Source organism: Silurus aristotelis, assembly GCF_946808225.1.
Source record: "Silurus aristotelis genome assembly, chromosome: 4".
Classification (NCBI taxonomy): domain Eukaryota; kingdom Metazoa; phylum Chordata; class Actinopteri; order Siluriformes; family Siluridae; genus Silurus; species Silurus aristotelis.
The window spans coordinates 15,384,134-15,403,090 of record NC_139577.1 but is presented as its reverse complement, the minus strand read 5'-3'; the positions used below and the strand labels follow the sequence as shown (position 1 = coordinate 15,403,090).

Below are 18,957 nucleotides of genomic sequence, written 5' to 3'. Positions count from 1 at the left end.
GCACCAACACCATTGCATGATCTCATTAATGCTCAAAATGACCCATTAAGCACAAAGTCAGCTATACTAAAAAATTTAAGTCTTTCCAAAAAACTGAAGATTTGTGTAACAGGTATAAAGAAGAGAACTGTCCAAATCTGAAAAAGGATGTACAAAAAGCCTGTGTGGCAATGATGGTTTCAGTATGTGTTTCACCATATAATGTACTCAACCAGTGTGGACGGCCAAAAGCCACAAGAAATAAAGAAGTATATTTGAAGCTTTCACTTCCTAGATCATGTTTCTTTTTAAACTAGTGCCAGTAGATTTTCCCAGCCCTGAGAGCTTTCATACAAATTGCAGACAGCATCAGAGTTTATGTGAAATGAACAGCAAACCACCTTTCAAGTGAAATGATTTATTACAAGCTTTTATGACAAAAGTGCAACAAGTGTATAAGTAAAATAAATCTAGTAATCTATATTTAATCTGATAATGATAGCAAAGCAAGATGGAGAATTGTAGCTGTATTACACATGAAATGCAAAACCTTAACTCTACTACAGTATGCGCTCTCTTTATTCACTAGAATCTGTGGCAAAAACAAGCATATGACAAAAGAAATGAAAGTATGTAAACTCAGACCGCCACACTGTTTGGGATTCTGTCTGGAGACAGGTAGTAGTAGGGGAGTTTCTTCCCCTCATTGCGATTTTTGATTGTTTGGGTTAACTCTTTTAGCTTCTCCCGGAAGGTCTCCATGGCTGTCTTTACTGATTTTTCAATAAAATATTCATCAGGATACATTCCAAGGAACAACTAGAAAGAGAAGCTTCTATCAGTTTCAGGAAAACTGCATTCCATCAGTAAATGTGTAGAGGAAGCATGGTTTATTTGGAGATCTCACCTCATTCTCCTGGAACTGACTAAGAGCCCACACAGCTCCGAGATGCCAGCAGGAGCGACCACGATCAGGCAGGCTATTCACAATGTACTCTACATTCACCTGACCTTTCTTTGTAGGTGGGGGCTGCCGCATAGTGGGTGGGGCATTTGGGATCCATGAACACCAGTCATACTGAAATTGTAACATTTGGTTAAAATGTTTAATGTTGTTTATTCTTTTGTTTAAAACCAGTGTTTAGACATATTGTGTTTCATTACTATATTCATTTTTTATGCTCTTCAATACAGAGTGATGCTACCTGTCCAAAGTTGATGGCGGCATGATTTGCAGAAGCTGTGAAGATTATAATAGTCAGGTACTCCACCAGCTGTTCACGGTTCTGCAATGATTTCGGAAACTCTAAAAACAACAATAAATGCATTTTAACCAAATCTCCTCAGGAATCTTTTAAACACACACAGGCATGGAGCTCCATTCATTTCTTCTTCATTTCTTAGGATAATGGATTGTGTTTACATTGATGGAATTTAGCAGACGCCCTTATCCAAAGCCACCTATAGACTGAGCAGTTGAAGGTTAAGAGCCTTGGTCAAGGGACCAGAAGTGGCAGCTCAGTGGTGTAGGGATTTGAGCTCATGGCAGGGATTTTCAAATACAAATTATATTTGTCACATACACATTCGTACGACATGTTGTGGAATGGTTTTTACGACTGTCCAACATGTGAAAATGAAAAATAGAAATAGAATATAAGGATAAAAATAAAATAAATAAAATGAAATATGTATAAGGTATAAATATATATATAATAACTAAAAAGTATGAAAATAAGGTTAAGAATAATCCTACTGCTTAACCACTAAGCTACCAATTCTCTACTGGAGGAAGTTCTGACATAATGAAACTCAAGCAACAAATTTAGAAACTTCTTTCAAAAGATCTCTGATGTAATGAGAGGAATAGCTGACTAGATGAATAGATGGATTCAGTTGTGTGACTGTTACAGACATTATATAGGAGACTTATGAACTAATGACCTTCCAGTCAAAAAGCCAAGATTATGATAGTAATAATAAAGATTGTTCCTATGATAAAACATTTCAGAAAAATATTTTTGACATCACAACAGACATTTGTTTTTTGCATTACATATGTATACTTCTGTCACTATGACACTAAATGATTTCATTGCTTATTTGAATAAAACATGTCCAGATAAGTAAAATATCAAGTTCAGGGTTATAAGAAATGTGTATTTTTAAAGCAAAAATATTCAAGAGCATGGCAATGCAATATAGTGAAAAGCTTGTTCTAACCACAGTAGTCAAAATCTTGCATTCCAAAGCTGCAGACATCTTTGACGAATGCCTGTATCTCTTCATCCTCCAGTACCGTTGTGTCACTATCATAGTATATGTTGACCACGTCCTTCACAAAACTACCAAGTGCAACAAAACAAATGAATTTTAATTAAAAGTAAAACATTTATTAAAGTTTATTGGATATTCATATTCTGTAAATGTCCCTGATCACCTTTTGATGATCTCCCACACTCTGATGCCGTCATCTCTGTAGTGGTAATAGGGGAGTTCTTCCTTACTGTCCATGCCTCGAGCCTTTATGGACTCCGGAAAGCACAAGGACTTATAGGTGAACGTCTTCATGGCTTTCTGCACTAGCTCTACATGTCCACCACCACCTGTGCCATTAGCCTAAAGTATGTGTCCCCCCCCCCCACATAAACACAAACACACACACACACACACACACACACACACACACACACACACACACACACACACACACACATATTCAGTGTGGTTTCTAAAGAGACCACAGTTTCAGAGAAATGTACTTCAGGGTAAACATACCTTGTCGAAGAGTCCACACTCGCAAATAAGTTGCTCACGTGCTTTCGTATTGATGGCAATTGTGAAACGAATGTGTGGAACAAGCAACTGAAAATTGTACAACAGGTCTTACAAAATAGAATGAAAGAACTTTGAACAGTTTGTGTACTTTGATAAGGCTATTTCATGCTTGGCTGATATATGTTTTAGCTTTTGCCTGAATAATGCATAGTATAGAAAGTGTAAAAATAGCACACCTTATACACCGGATGAACCGCAGCTAACTGTCGGTAAATAGCAATGGCAAAAACCTCTGATATCAAATGGGTCCTCAGGAGGTGTGTCACCGTCTGGTGCACATGAAAGTCGGATGATCTCACCCAGATCTTCGCCAGCAGCCAGTCATTCTCATCATCACTGGGCACAAAGATTGGGCTGTTTTCCCCTGGGGTTTGACTCAGCTTAAAAAGAAATTGAGAGAAATATGCTATGAAAATGTCATCCTAAACTGCAAATAAAAATGACAATACTAACAAAAATACATCTTAGACAGAACTATGGTACATTTATTAGAATTCAGATTATGTTTGATAAAGAAAATAAATATCAGCCACAGTAGTGTGGATTTTGTGGCTGTGATTTGATATTACATATCCGATCATCCAGAAAATCCAGAAAGTGCTTCGGTATAACAGGGCATAATACATTTATTCCCAACTGGGGCCATTAAAAGTAGCTAATCCACCTACTGAAAGTTTTTTCAGATGTCGGAGGAAACCAGATTAATGCAAAGATAAACCATACTTAAATATATGAAATTAAGGTAACAAATGTGACAGGTTTTTTCTTTTTTTTTTATTTCTTTTTTTTTACCTGTATGGCGATTGGCAAAATTTTGTTCTGAATGTTCTTGTACATCAAGCAAATGGGTGCAGCTAAATATTGAAGCGTGCAAGGGTCTGTAGCATTAGCGGTGATGTCATCCATGATCTCATAATCTGCAATGAACAAGTTTCCTGCCTGCAAAAACACACAAAAAAACATCATTGCAATAAAAATAAAAAAAAAGAGTTACATTAATGTTCAGAGTAAATAATGAAAAATAATGCATTAGCGTTCAGAGAAAATAATTAGTTACCTTAAGCTCATTTTCCAGACTGAGGTCTCTTTCCAAGCAGTCTTTCACCATTTCATGAGTGACTGGAAACTTGTCTGGTATTTTTGTACACTTTTGGATCATGACAGGATTGCAGCCATTCAGGAACTGATATCCAAACATGAAGTCTTCTTTCCAGTGCTGCATCACGTACTCTGTGAGAAAAGAAAACTAAATCATTGTCATAATATATCAAATGGATTGTTTTCAGTCTTTCAGTCATGTTAAACTTTACAATTAGTTAGAGCTGAATATATTGTGTGGACAAGAGATTCAAATATTTAACTGAAAGAACCTGATATTGTGTTCTTGATCCTCATGAATATCCGCTCAAAATCGGACAAATCTCCCCAAGAAGACTGGAACATGTGCATAAACTGGTTAACACAGAGGTTCTCTATCCTGAAAGAAGAATAGATGTTTTTAACATTGTTGTTTATATCTTCAACCGCAAATCAGTGTAATTCCTGTGGCAGTACATCGGTGTAATTTTCTGTTTTTAAAAATGTAAACTTAGATTGCGCTCCCTTTCCGCTGAACTACTTATATTTTTTAAACTAAATGATCAATGTAGACTATGTGTTTGACTACAGAGAGAACACCACACTGAGCACCACAGAACTTAAGTAAATGCTCCATGTGTGCTGGCACTGCACCGTGGGAAACTGCTATAATGCACAATTATACTGATGCTTCATAAAGTTTTGAAGAAATTATTTATTTACTGATTGTCGCATTTATTTAAAGGTTTGTAATTGTCCACTATGTTATAAAATGACTTAAATTTAAGTTAAGAAGATAGCATTTTTAGAGTATATTGTGTTAAGAGGTAATGAAATTGAAAGTCCTGGGCATGTATGTTTTTAACAATGAACTGTATGTGTTTAGGAGCGTGGCTGTAAAAATGACATGTAAATATTACATGCAAAAATGACATGCAAATATGACTCACTGTTGGAGATTCCAGGAATGTTGGATATAGGTGGGCGTAGGTCAATTTGTAACTAGGAATTATAACACAAAACTTACGCTTTACTGTAGTTTAGGGCGAAATCCACACCTTTCTCGCTGTCAAACTGGATGTCTCGCGGTAGTTCTTTATGGGCTTTGGCATCGATGCTCATGGGAAAGCCAGGGTGCCATTCCTTCCATCTTTAATAAGATGTAATAGTCATACCTTCACTTAAGCAAAAATGTTTATTAATTAATGCACATTAAATGTGCATATTTCCTACTTTTCATAAAGGAAATATAGGAAATGTTTTTGTTTTATTGCCAAGAAATATTAAAGCCATTAAAAGTACAAAAATATAACTAAATTTTGCTCTATTATATATTTTTTTGAATGTATAATATAGCATATAACATCTTTAAATTAAAATTTCTGATTAAACCTGAAAGCCTTCTGTCTGTTTTCCAGCTCCTTGCGTCTGTGCTGTCTTGCTAGTCTGGTTTTGTCATGCTGAGGCAGATGAGCTGCAAATAATCACACATGAAGCGAACATGCAACAATTATAATTTCTTTTTTTATTATAATTTTGTTTCTTTTTTTTTCTTGTCAACTGACAGACTATCAAAACAACTAGGGCAATTAAAGCATAGCGATTTTACATAGTAAAGCCACATAAACAAAATGTAGGATCAACAAAAATGGCTCCTACCTTTGCCATCTCGAAGGATCACCTCTTTATCGTCCACTATCCAGCGAAAACAGGGGAACTCAAGGTACTCTCCACTGGGTGTCTTTACTGTTATGTATTTGCAATACCAGTCATCATGCATCCAGTACTTTTTCTTCTCAATCTTCACAAGCTCTATGTCACCAAGGTCCTCAGCCACTTTGATTTCGTACGAGTCCACCTGGGATTAGACAAAACTGGGCATCAACTGACAAATTATAAGATAAGAAAAATTATTTTCATTACCAAATAAAGTTGCATCGAAGACCTCTTTTAGGAGATCATATCTGGGAGGTGAACATGGTCAGATTGGATTTAAAAAACAGTGAATTGAAAAGATTTTGCACAGTAAAGGTTTTGGCACCTCTCATACTGTCAAGCTTAAAGCCCTACATTTTTGCATTCTTTTTTTTTTATTCTTGCTCGTTGTGTTTATTTCACCTTATCTAAAGTGCATGAACTTTTTTTAGCATTGCTATGTCATGTCATGTCATGTCATTTATTTCACCTTATCTAAAGTACATGAACTTTCCTAGCATTATTATGTCATCTTATTCTGTTCTCTTCCTGGCCTTTTTCATTTTATTCTTCTTTACATTTTCATACAGATTGGTACAATTTCAACAAAGTCCCATGTAAAGGGCTTTTTCTTGCGATCACTGAAAAGGAATGTTGGCATTGATAACAGCTTACCGCTCCTCGTTCAAAGTCATTATATAGTGGTTTATCCAAAAGGGTTTTTTCACTGCAGTGGTCCGTCCCCACCAGGGTCAGATAGATGTAGTCGTCTGTGCCAGCGAACCACTGATTACCAGTGGCAACTGTTACAGTGTAGGAAGGCATCCTGGTCACACAAGAGCACAAGCTTCTGTTTCTCCAACCTTAAACTGTCTGTAGTCCGTCAAAGTATTTCCCCTTTTCTACTTCACACTCACACACTCAAATATTTGTAGCTGATCTGCTAAGATAAGACATGCAAATGCTTCTAGGCTATTTCCTAGTGAACCATGTTCCTCCCAAAAAGATAGCTGTACCAAATGCGAAAACATGTAATTGCAAATCGTCTACAAAAAATGTCCTGCATAATAAGAGGCATTTGATTGAAGAAATTAAATAAATAATTGTTTCATGAACTCACAACCAAACAAAAAAGAGTGAAAGCATAACAATGAGTAAATTAAAAACCTTTTTAACTTTCGGTAAATTAGATCACGTACAATCCCGAAGTTGAAAACTGCAGACAGAACATATTGTATCAGATGAAACAAAAATAAAGTACACTCACTATATTATGTTCCTACTTTTTTTTGTTGTTTGTTTGTTTGTTTTTTACCAAGCTATGTAATGAGGAATGTGTTAAACATAAACCACAAACAGTTTTTTTGTATGCAACATATTTACCAGTCAAATAAGCCTTGACCTCATGCAGCAGCACTATACAAGAGAAAAATGCAAATAAGTGAAGAAAAGCTAGACAACAAGACTTTCTTAGTTATAATATGATAAGACTAAGTTGAAGGTTTAATAAATATCATTGCATTTAAATTAAAATGGACGTTTGATGGTTTGCTCAAACAGAACACATAAGTCTTGCATGTGGCATTATATCTCTGGTGTAACTGAACACTTTTCTTTGACTGGCTGGGAGGTGTAAATTCAAAACACTAACTACTTAATAAGCAACTGCGACCATGGTAACCACAGCTAAATTGAAACTGTTGCATATCATTCAACTTGGCAATGATATGGCAATTTTTATAACAGCAACAGCTTCATTATTAGTAGAGATATTGTACAAATCTGTACAGATTGTCACACAACCAAAATATCTCTTTCTTGCTCTAATAATTATTTGATAAAATTTATTCAATTTATTGTTGCACTTATTTATATCTGTGTATGATTTAGAGTGAAAATCACCCAGAATCAATCAACAGTATCAACAACCGCCCTCCACCTCCATTCAAGCAGTTATTTGCTTCCACGTCATGTATTAAAATCATGTAACGCACACCTAGCCATGGATTTAGCCCCGTATTTTTGTTCCAAAATCAAACAGGATGGCACACGATTGCTGCAATATTAGCTAGTATGGAAAATATAACAAGCGCAATCTATTCTATAAGAAACAGGAGAATTAACAGCCTCTGTAAAAGTCTCCTCACTGAGGTGTTCTTATAAAAATGTTAGAAACTCAGGGGTGTTTTCTGTGTGGGTTTCTTCTGGGTTTCCGTGGTTTCTGCCAACCTTCCAAAAACTGTAGGCTGTAATTAGTAAAAGATTGCATGTGTGTATGGTGACGGCAACTCTCTGGCCTCCCACACAAATACTCCCACTCATACTTAGTGTTCCTGAAAAAAGTGAAAGTGTACACTTCCCGTAGCCTATTATAATATTTGGTATTCTGTGCAAATGCCTTTAGCCATCAGAAGTTTCCATCACCCACACAAAGTTCTATAAAGGAAGTGTGTAAAATTATTGTGCGTTCCTGAAGCCACTGTCAAAGTATGCAAATCTTGTCTAATCAGTTATTAGAATGTTAAGCGAAACCATTTTGTGGTCTACGTTGACACCAAGTGAGAAATATCACACATCACAGTACATGTATGTTTGGATTGAATAAAGAAATTGTAGGTATCAAATATACACTATACAAACCCAGACCTTCACTGGTAAATATTTAAAAAGAAAAACTGCTAAATGCATTCGTCACCCTACTATGGGTTTAGCCCAGTTAACTTCCTCATTCATTGAGAAGTACTGCAAGCATGGCAAATATATTTACATTTCCGTATGTCTCATAAACAGTGTTTAATTCAATTGTTTTGTCAGCAACAGAAATACATTATGAACCTGAATAATTCCAAATATACTTAATGAGCATATATACCTCACAGCATGCATAACAGTGTGCATAACGTAAGGGCAAATATGCAAATTACATTTTACACTCTTCTCAAAGTCACTTGTACTTGCAGGTCAATGAAAACTGGGGTACTGGGGTGAGTTTAAGAAACAGTGAAGCAGTGAACATGAAATGAATGTTCGTGGCAAGCTGCATATTTTTGCAGAGATTTCAAAATGTGAAGCTTTTTCAAAACGGGAACTTGGTAGTAAACAGTGCCTGTTTGTAACTACGCACAAAGAAATGCAAACCATTACACACCTATTATTAAATTATGTTTATTCTCAAAGAACCCATTAAAGTCATCGAGGCATACAAAACGCAGTGCCTGTAATCATTTATTGTAATAGGCATGTGTATAAACGTCATGATGTCATGAATTGATAAATAGAAATAGAATACAAGCAGCCACATGAAAATCCTTGCTGTAATAGAAAAGCAGAAAAAAAAGATTATGATATTAAATCATAGTAGGTTAGATCCATGTTTATATTAAAACTGATCATCATAAACTTTCATCAGTTCAATCTCAAAAGGACTGCAAACCTACATCTTAGTGCTAGAGTGGGTCAGAGTAAAAAAACAAAGGAATCAAAATAGCTATCCATTGGGTGAAAATGAACAAGGCATTCAAGCTCATTCTACAGAGAAAGAAAACTTTTTATTATTATACTGAAACACCAACCATATCCAGACCAAATTAAGTTTTGCATAAATAGAAATGCACATTTGATATAACCACGACATAAACATTGCATTAGAATCTTCGCTGATCAGTAGTTTTATACCGATGAAATATCCACCTGATTTAAAATCTTTCATTTAATATATACATATATATTTTTTTATTCTATACCAGTCAATTCCTATGTTCACATAAATCAGATTAATTCAGTCTCCAAATACATGTGAAACATTAACCATACAAAACATTCTGAGCACATTATAATGGTTTTATAGGCATCTATAATGACAAATAAAACGTGACAATTTACCTCAGAAAACAACTTGTTTCATTAAACAAATGATACATTTAAGCATATTAACAGTGAATGTTTCATTTGCCTATATATATATATATATATATATATATATATATATATATATATATATATATATATATATATATATATACACACACACACACACACATATATATATATATATATATATATATATATATATATGTATTTATATAAATATGTATATGTGTGTATATAATATATATATATATATATATATATATATATATATATATATATATATATATATATATATATATATATATATATATATATATATATATATATATATATATATATATACAGTGGGTACGGAAAGTATTCAGACCCCCTTACATTTTTCACTCTTTGTTATATTGCAGCCATTTGCTAAAATCATTTAGGTTCATTCTTCTTCCTCATGAATGTACACATAGCTCCCCATACTGACAGAAAAACACAGAATTGTTGACATTGTTGCAGATTTATTAAAAAAGAAAAACTGAAATATCACATGGTCCTAAGTATTCAGTCCCTTTGCTCAGTATTTAGTAGAAGCCCCCTTTTGATCTAATACAGCCAGGAGTCTTTTTGGGAAAGACGCAAAAGGTTTTTCACATCTGGATTTGGGGATCCTCTGCCATTCCTCCTTGCAGATCCTCTCCAGTTCTGTCAGGTTGGATGGTAAACGTTGGTGGACAGCCATTTTTAGGTCTCTACAGAGATGCTCAATTGGGTTTAAGTCAGGGCTCTGGCTGGGCCATTCAAGAACAGTCACGGAGTTGTTGTGAAGCCACTCCTTCGTTATTTTAGCTGTGTGCTTAGGGTCATTGTCTTGTTGGAAGGTAAACCTTCGGCCCAGTCTGAGGTCCAGAGCACTCTGGAGAAGGTTTTTGTCCAGGATATCCCTGTACTTGGCCGCATTCATCTTTCCCTCGATTGCAACCAGTCGTCCTGTCCCTGCAACTGAAATACACCCCCACAGCATGATGCTGCCACCACCATGCTTTACTGTTGGGACTGTATTGGACAGGTGATGAGCAGTGCCTGGTTTTCTCCACACATACCGCTTAGAATTAAGGCCAAAAAGTTCTATTTTGGTCTCATCAGACCAGAGAATCTTATTTCTCACCATCTTGGAGTCCTTCAGGTGTTTTTTTTAGCAAACTCCATGCAGGCTTTCATGTGTCTTACACTGAGGAGAGGCTTCCGTCGGGCCACTCTGCCATAAAGCCCCGACTGGTGGAGGGCTGCAGTGATGGTTGACTTTCTACAACTTTCTCCCATCTCCTGACTGCATCTCTGGAGCTCAGCCACAGTGATCTTTGGGTTCTTCTTTACCTCTCTCACCAAGGCTCTTCTCCCCCGATAGCTCAGTTTGGCCGGACGGCCAGCTCTAGGAAGGGTTCTGGTCGTCCCAAACGTCTTCCATTTGAGGATTATGGAGGCCACTGTGCTCTTAGGAACCTTAAGTGCAGCAGAAATCTTTTTGTAACCTTGGCCAGATCTGTGCCTTGCCACAATTCTGTCTCTGAGCTCTTCAGGCAGTTCCTTTGACCTCATGATTCTCATTTGCTCTGACATGCATTGTGATCTGGGAGGTCTTATATAGACAGGTGTGTGGCTTTCCTAATCAAGTCCAATCAGTATAATTAAACACAGCTGGACTCAAATGAAGGTGTAGAACCATCTTAAGGATGATCAGAAGAAATGGAAAGCACCTAAATTAAATATATGAGTGTCACAGCAAAGGGTCTGAATACTTAGGACCATGTGATATTTCAGTTTTTCTTTTTTAATAAATCTGCAACAATGTCAACAATTCTGTGTTTTTCTGTCAATATGGGGAGCTGTGTGTACATTCATGAGGAAGAAGAATGAACTTAAATGATTTTAGCAAATGGCTGCAATATAACAAAGAGTGAAAAATTTAAGGGGGTCTGAATACTTTCCGTACCCACTGTATATATACACACACACATATATATATATATATATATATATATATATATATATATATATATATATATATATATATATATATATATATATATATATATATATATATATATATATGTATATATATATATATCACACACACACACACACACACAAGCTGTGCAAGTTAGTTACACTTTCCTTTTTTCCTTTTTGTTTGAACAATGATTAAACTGTCGCTTTCATCTTTATTTTCTTTTTTAGAGCAGCACCTGTAGATAAAGGCATGTTCATCACATAAAAAAAAAATAACAATGAAAAAATGTGTTTTAATTATAAAAAAAACGAATATAAATGCACAGATGGTGTACAGATAATTTGTTGTTGAATTGTGGTTTCAGCTTAAGACTGCCATCAAGTGGAAGGGAACAATAGAACCATCTGCTGTGGTCTACACTTCTGAAAAGATGCTAAAACACGCTTAAATTTTAATAATAATAATAATAATAATAATAATAATAATAATAATAATAAAAGAAAAACCCAAAAGAAAATCTCTCATATATGCATGCACAATATCAATGTATCACAGTCTGTGCTTTAAAAGAACCGAAGAATCTATTAACTCTCCGATACTGACAGCCTACAACACAAATGAGCTGGATCATGACATATTTGACACTTCAGTATAAATAGAACAAGCTAAACCACATCAGAATCTACAGCATTCATTTGCAGTAATGATTGTGGAAATCCAAATATACAGTATCTTACAAAAGTTCACCCCTCACATTTCAGCATCTATTTTATTATATCTTCTCAAAAGACAGTACTACAGTAATGAAACTTTGATATATTTGAGAGTAGTCAATGGGCAGCTTGTATAGCAGTACAGATTTACTGTCCTCTGAAAAAACTCAACATATAGCGATTATTGTCAAAATAACTGGCAACAAATGTGAGTAGACACTAAGTAATAACAGCTATACGTTGTGTAACCATGCAAAAGCCACATGTCCTATTTATCATGTTCATGTTTTTGGATCACAAGAAAACCCACAAACAGTTTGTTAAAGACAACTTGTCCATGAGCATGAATTACTAGAACCTGTGGTCTGAGAATGTAGAATGTACTGTGGTCTGATGAGACTAAAATAAACTTGATTCAGATGTTGTCTAGAATGTGTGGGCCAACACCCTGGTGAGAAGTAGCAATAAAAATAGTGGTGGTAGCATCATGGTCTGAGGCTGCATGAGTGCTGCTGGTCTTGGGTAGCTGCAGTTCATTAAGCTAAACATGAATTCCAACATGTACTAGCAGAACATGATGCTCTCCTTACAGAAACAGGGCTGAACGGCAGTTTTTTGCCAAGATGACAACTGCCTTGCTGAAGAAGCTGAAGGTGAAGGTGATGGAGTGGCCAAGTATGTCTCCAGACCTGAGCCCTATTAAGCACCTATGGGGGATCTTCTAGTGGAAGGTAGGAAGCACAATGTGTTTAACATTCAGCAGCTCCATGATGTCATAATGAAGAATCAGGGCAGTGCTAGATAACAGTGGTGCTCACACAAAATATTGACACTTTGGGCACAGATTTGACATGATCATTTAGGGTGTACTATTTTTTTGTTGCCAGTTATTTTGACAGTAAATCTGTACTGCTATACAAGCTGCACATTGACTACTCTCAGATATATCCAAGTTTGATTTCTGTAGAATTGTCCCTTGAGAACATATAATAAAATTGTTGCTGAAATATGAAAGGTGTACTCACTTTTTGTGATATACTTTATATGCTACTGTGTACAGCAGTGTGCCCTAATAAAAACTAACTTTACGCTGACAAGACAATGATTCAGTCACAATCACATTCAGTCACACGCTGATGATGTATTATAGCTTTTACACACTGACTGTAGAATCAGTCTGAAATGTACAAAGCAGTCAGAAGAAGAATGAGTTTTAACTAGTTTTACTTACACAAGACATAATACAATGTGAACAGTTAAGGCGGTTTGTTCAGTGCAACCACTGTGACATTATCATGCATCATTACAGTGATCTGTATTAGTAATGTTCCCCTGATCTGCATGTGATAATGGCAAGCAGAGCTCCTAGGACACTCCCCGAAGCCCGAAGCTGTGCGGCAACTTTGTTCCTGGTATGGAAGTGAGGATACCTGCTCTAGTTCAAGTGCAGGACCTGCTTCATAAACTCGTAAGTGGTGAAGGCAACAGCTTGGGATGGAACACAGCGGATGTAGTTGAGAGACAGGCCACGGTACAGTCCATTTTTAATCCCATATTGGTTATACACATGTTTCAGAGTCTTTGTAAGAGACCTAGGCAAAAAAACAAAAAACAAAAATAAAGCAAAAACAAGGAAAATATTTCAAAAAAAAAAAAAACAAAACAATCTTTGCTTTATTTAACACAATTATTTCTTACCACATGCAAATATAATGTAAAAACTAAACCCTTAACAACAGTACATGGTGTAACTGCATTTAATATCAATTTAATATATTTAAAAATCAAACTACACCTACAGATATTTATCGGCGTCAGGGAGAGCTGCTCCTAGCTGCATTCTTCTCCGGGCAACATCCAGAGGATACCTAAACAATACAAATCGAGAGATTATTAAACTAAAGGTATAAAAATGGAAAGTATCAGGCATTTCCTTTACACATTTTCAATAAAAGAAAGCTTTTAAACAGGATTTTGGCCTCTGTTAAATCCAAGCAATTAGGTGACAAAGACAGGTATCTAAGTATAGATCAACAGAGGGTCTCCCAGTAGGAACAACAAAATCAAAGGACCAGTTGTAAATAAAAATCTTGCTCATTAATTAAAACCATGACATTACGATGTATTTAACAATGGATGCTAAAAGCAGTTTTGATAGTATTTATGATTATTTCTTTATTAGTTTTGTTTGTTTGATCGTAATAAAAGCTACACTGTGTCCTAATTTCGGGGGTAGAAGCCTGCAGCTGATCATTTATTACTCTGAAAATATAGCAAGTAAAAAAGCATCTCAGAATGCACAGTGCATCAAAGTTTCAATAGTTCAGTCTTGTGAGATGGTTTTTTTTTTAGTACTTTCCTGCTACCAAATGACTGGGCAAATAGATAACAACATGAATTGGCAGGTGTTCCCTCTCTGATTGTGCTTGAAACAATAACATTCCCATAGTTTAATATCAAAAACTGAGTATCAAGAGGAGAAAGAAAATACAAAATGTTATAAATGTGATTTATTATTAATATACAAAAAATCCTTAGTACTGTATAACTTACGATATAGTTTGAGCGATGGCCCCCGCTACTCCCCCACACAGCAGGTTAACGTGTGTCTTCAGAACCAGGACATCAGGGTTGTCCCGAGACGGCTTTCCCAGGAGCTCTGGGAAATTGGCCAGTCCCAGACTCTTCAGTGTTCCAAAAGTAAAAAAAGAAAATCCTGCAGAAAACCAAAAACAAGGTACACGTGATGCATATAAGAAATAGAGCCATGACATCACATTTAAACATTTTAGGCCCTGATTTATTAAAGACATAGAAACCTGATAACGATTGCAAAAACATTTAAGCTGATTTAAAAATAGGGTCTATAGTGAAATTATGCAAAAAAGGTAAGAACTGTAACTTTGAACCCGCAATGTGAATAAATAAAGAAAAATAAAAGATTATCTATAAAAAAAAAAAAACCTAAACAAAAGAATCAAATGTCTACGTACTTTTGGAGGGGGCAGTATAATTTATAAGCAGAAAGCACACTTTAGTCCGCATTCATTCCCCCTGGCATTAATCATGTTTCAGTTTCATTTCATTCTTCTACAATAAGTTATTTTCACAATGTTAGTTCTTTGCATGTTGCATCATTTACAAATATACTGTTTTGTATAATTTGTATATACATCCACGACACACTCAATGACTGCATGCAGAATTTGTCCAATAAACCCAAAAAATTAGGGCTAAATCAAGGTCTAAGTGCTAAAAACTGTGTGAAATGATAACCAATTTAAAAAAAAAAGCAGAACCTGCATAGGGAGCCATGCCAATGATGGTCGGAATTAAACCACGGTAGAAACCAGGGATGCCCCCTTCCTACAAAGAGAAAACAATTGCAAAAAGTCTGACAAAACAATTCTTATTCAAATTATGTCTCTCTCTCATACCTTCAGGTAGATGGTCTGAAAGGCGTTTCCTATACCAGTGTATCGATGCTCCCCAGTCACCTGAAATGCCAGGCGAACACGAATAACATCAAGAGGGTATGTACAGATGACTGCAGTCATTCCTACAGAAGAAGTGTGAACACAAAACCACACATTTAGCATCACTTAGTACACACATTTGCACATTTAATAACTACAGCCATTTATTTTTTTTCGGTAAGCGAAACAATAATATCACACACCTGCCATAGAACCGGCCATTAGCCGATGAACATGACCAGATATACCAAGCTGTGTACTGAGGAACTAAAAACACAGAGGAAAGAAAGAGTGGCACACTAAGACCATTTAACAGACATACTGTTACACAGCTCCAGCACTTATGCAAACATAAGAATAATGTGAAGTACCTTTTTATAGTTGTCAAAGGCCATAAACTGAATGGCTCCATATGGAAAGATCCTGACCATCATGGCTCCATTTCCTTTGTACAGCCCGAGGAAGCCCTCTTTTTTCGGTACAGCCCCGAGTGTAGCAAACACTCCTGCAATGTGCACAAGCAAAGACTGTATCGTTTGGAATCAGATTTGTTTATCCTTACAAATAGAATTTAAATAAATCGATTTTCTTCCTCTAATTTGTAAAAGGCGTTACTTACCTAAGTGTTTGTAATGAGGATTATGAGCTTGGAGTAAAATTTTTATTCTGTCTAAAGGCGCAATAGTGGTTTTGGCACAGCATCCTGCTACACCTAGATAAGCAACAACAAAAAAAACCCTCACTTATTTATGAAGGCGGTCAAGGAAAAAAATGAGCCTCTCTAAAAGGTCATTAGGAGGAAATAAGATGCACAAATAAGTAATTGTCAAAGCATGTGTCATTTTCTAGACCACAATAAGGGATCAATCTTAACTCACACTCCTCGATAGACATACATAAACACAAAGACACACACAAACACTAATAAATATACTGTAATTAACATAGGCATGGACAAATATGGATGCTGTATGCAAATTTATTTTTAATTATGAGTGAAACCATATTCAACATGGAGCATAAAGACAAAATATTCTTGTAAATGTTTTAAAGCAATTATGGTGTTTTAAATTATGTAAATCATCAGGACACCAAACGGAACTTTTGCAGTGTTTCCACACAGATTTTGGTCTGGAGAACAGGGATATACACTGTATTGCCAAAAGTATTGGGTCACCTGGTCATAAGTATGGTGCTTGTTTTTTGAGTATTACATTTCACATTTAGTCCTAATTTGCTATAATTCCCTCCACTCTTCTGGGAAGATGTTTCACTATATTTTGGAGTGTGCTTATGGAAATTTGTGTTCATCAGCCACAAGGATGTTAGTAAAGGCAGGTACTGATGTACAGTACAGACCAAATGTTTGGACACACCTTCTCATCCAAAGAGTCTTCTTTATTTTCATGGCTATGAAAATTGTATAATCACACTGAAGGCATTAAGGGCTATTTAACCAAGAAGGAGAGTGATGGGGTGCTGCGCCAGATGACCTGGCCTCCACAGTCACTGGACCTGAACCCAATCGAAGATGGTTTAGGGGTGAGCTGGACCGCAGAGTGAAGGCAAAAGGGCCAACAAGTGCCAAGCATCTCTCGGGAAACTCCTTCAAGACTGTTGGAAGACCATTTCAGGTGACTACCTCTTGAAGCTCGTCAAGAGAATGCCAAGAGTGTGCAAAGCAGTAATCAAAGCAAAAGGTGGCTACTTTGAAGAAGCTAGAATATGACATTTTTCAGTTGTTTCACACTTTTTTGTTATGTATATAATTCCATATATAATTCCACATGTGTTACTTCATAGTTTTGATGCCTTCAGTGTGAATCTACAATTTTCATAGTCATGAAAATAAAGAAAACTCTTTGAATGAGAAGGTGTGTCCAAACATTTGGTCTGTACTGTAGATGAGGAAACCTGGGGTGCAAAAAAAATGCAAAAAGGCATTTATTACGCGTTAATAAAATTTGTGGCATTAAAATTAATTTGCGTTAACGCTTTATTAACAGCCCTAATATTTATTCATATATTTTAAATATTAATTTATACATTATTAAAGTGCTATTAACAGCCCTATGATTTATTTATATATAAACACGTTATTGACAGCCCAACAAAATCGTGTCTTGTCTACAGTCAAGCATGGTGGTGGTAGCACCATGGTCTGAGGCTGCATGAGTGCTGCTGGTACTGGGGAGCTGCGGTTCATTGAGGGAAACATGGATTCCGACATGTACTGTGACATTCTGAAGCAAAACATGATGCCCTCCATTCAAAAACTGGGCAGAACAGCAGTTTTCCACATAATAATGATGACCCCTAACACACCACCAAGATGACAACTGCCCTGCTGAGGAAGCTGAAGGTGAAGGCGTGGCCAAGTATGTCTCCAGACCTGAAGCCTATTGAGCACCTGTGGTGTTCCTCAAAGTAGAAGGTGGAGAAGCACCATGTGTCTAACATTTAGCAGCTTCATGATGTCATTATGGAGGAGTGAAAGAGGATCTCAGCAACAACCTGTGCAGCTGTGGTGAATTCCATATCCAGGAGGATTAAGGCAGTGCTTAATAACAGTGGTACTCACACTAAATATTTACATTTTTGACATGATCACTTTGGGTAGACTGACTTTTCTTGCCAGTTATTTTGACAATAATGGCTGTATGTTAAGTTATTTTTATAGGACAGTAAATCTGTACTGTTATACAAGCTGCACATTGACTAAAATATATCCAAGTTTCATTTCTATAGTATTGTCTATAGAGAACATTAAATAAAATGTTTGCTGAAGTGTGAGGGGTGTACTCGCCTTTGTGAGATAAAGTATATTTAAACGGTAAAACATTTAAAAATAAAGCTCATCAAAAATAAACCAAATATTTTCTACATGTGTAAGCTTTACACATCAAGATCTCAACATGCTGCTGTATATCTGTCTCTAAATAAACTCTTCTGCTTTGCTGTGCATCGAATTCTGTAAAAAAAATTCAACAGATGCAATGACAAGCTTTACCTCCTGCCACAAAGGAGCGGAGGAAGTAGTAGTAGTCCCTTTGTACAGTGTTCCCTCCTGCAATCTGAGACCGACCAGCGGAGGAAACAGACACCTCGGTTGCCATGCTGTGTGGCTTAGCACTCAAGCACAGGCATATCTTTGGCACAATCTAAAACAGAAACAAACAAATACAGATCATAATAATAACAACACACCGACATTAAAGAAAGCAAAGCAAAATAGGCACAACATAACATAACTCACTCATTTCATACATACATTTTATTGGAGATTTGTACAATGATTTTGGAGCTCCTCTGCATC

General features: G+C 36.1%; 2 protein-coding genes across 4 annotated transcripts in view; both read right to left on the bottom strand.

Annotated features, from left to right (window-relative positions):
- Positions 1-381: 381 nt before the first annotated feature.
- Positions 382-6,544, bottom strand: alox5a (arachidonate 5-lipoxygenase a). The gene is made up of 14 exons (XM_083540572.1): positions 6,265-6,544; positions 5,554-5,752; positions 5,287-5,368; positions 4,922-5,044; positions 4,188-4,294; positions 3,875-4,047; positions 3,610-3,756; positions 2,994-3,197; positions 2,758-2,844; positions 2,420-2,598; positions 2,203-2,324; positions 1,185-1,285; positions 887-1,057; positions 382-798 (listed from the first exon to the last, which is right to left on the bottom strand). Exons 1-14 carry the CDS (start codon positions 6,412-6,414, stop codon positions 619-621), a joined length of 2,025 nt encoding a protein of 674 aa, XP_083396698.1. The 5' UTR covers positions 6,415-6,544; the 3' UTR covers positions 382-618.
- Positions 6,545-13,372: 6,828 nt separating this feature from the next.
- The window catches only part of slc25a16 (solute carrier family 25 member 16), a 28,183-nt gene continuing 22,598 nt past the window's right edge, over positions 13,373-18,957 (bottom strand). For all 3 annotated transcript variants that reach the window (XM_083539312.1, XM_083539310.1, XM_083539311.1), the window contains exons 2-10: positions 18,652-18,802; positions 16,261-16,353; positions 16,013-16,146; positions 15,845-15,908; positions 15,603-15,724; positions 15,465-15,531; positions 14,719-14,881; positions 13,965-14,033; positions 13,373-13,757 (exon numbers count right to left, since the gene is read on the bottom strand). In XM_083539312.1, coding sequence (XP_083395438.1) covers positions 13,601-13,757; positions 13,965-14,033; positions 14,719-14,881; positions 15,465-15,531; positions 15,603-15,724; positions 15,845-15,908; positions 16,013-16,146; positions 16,261-16,353; positions 18,652-18,757 — 975 coding nt within the window. In that variant the 5' untranslated portion in view covers positions 18,758-18,802 and the 3' untranslated portion in view covers positions 13,373-13,600. The remainder of the gene's footprint in view (positions 13,758-13,964; positions 14,034-14,718; positions 14,882-15,464; positions 15,532-15,602; positions 15,725-15,844; positions 15,909-16,012; positions 16,147-16,260; positions 16,354-18,651; positions 18,803-18,957) is intronic.

What these genes read in the sequence shown, in the direction of transcription:
- alox5a (XM_083540572.1), bottom strand. Translation starts at nt 6,414, where the DNA reads ATGCCTTCCTACACTGTAACAGTTGCCACTGGTAATCAGTGGTTCGCT. An exon ending in GCAAGATTTTGACTACTGTG is followed by an intron (nt 1,286 to 2,202) that starts GTTAGAACAAGC and finishes TGTTGTTTTTAG; the next exon opens with AGTTTCCGAAATCATTGCAG. An exon ending in GTCAGTTCCAGGAGAATGAG is followed by an intron (nt 799 to 886) that starts GTGAGATCTCCA and finishes TTCTCTTTCTAG; the next exon opens with TTGTTCCTTGGAATGTATCC.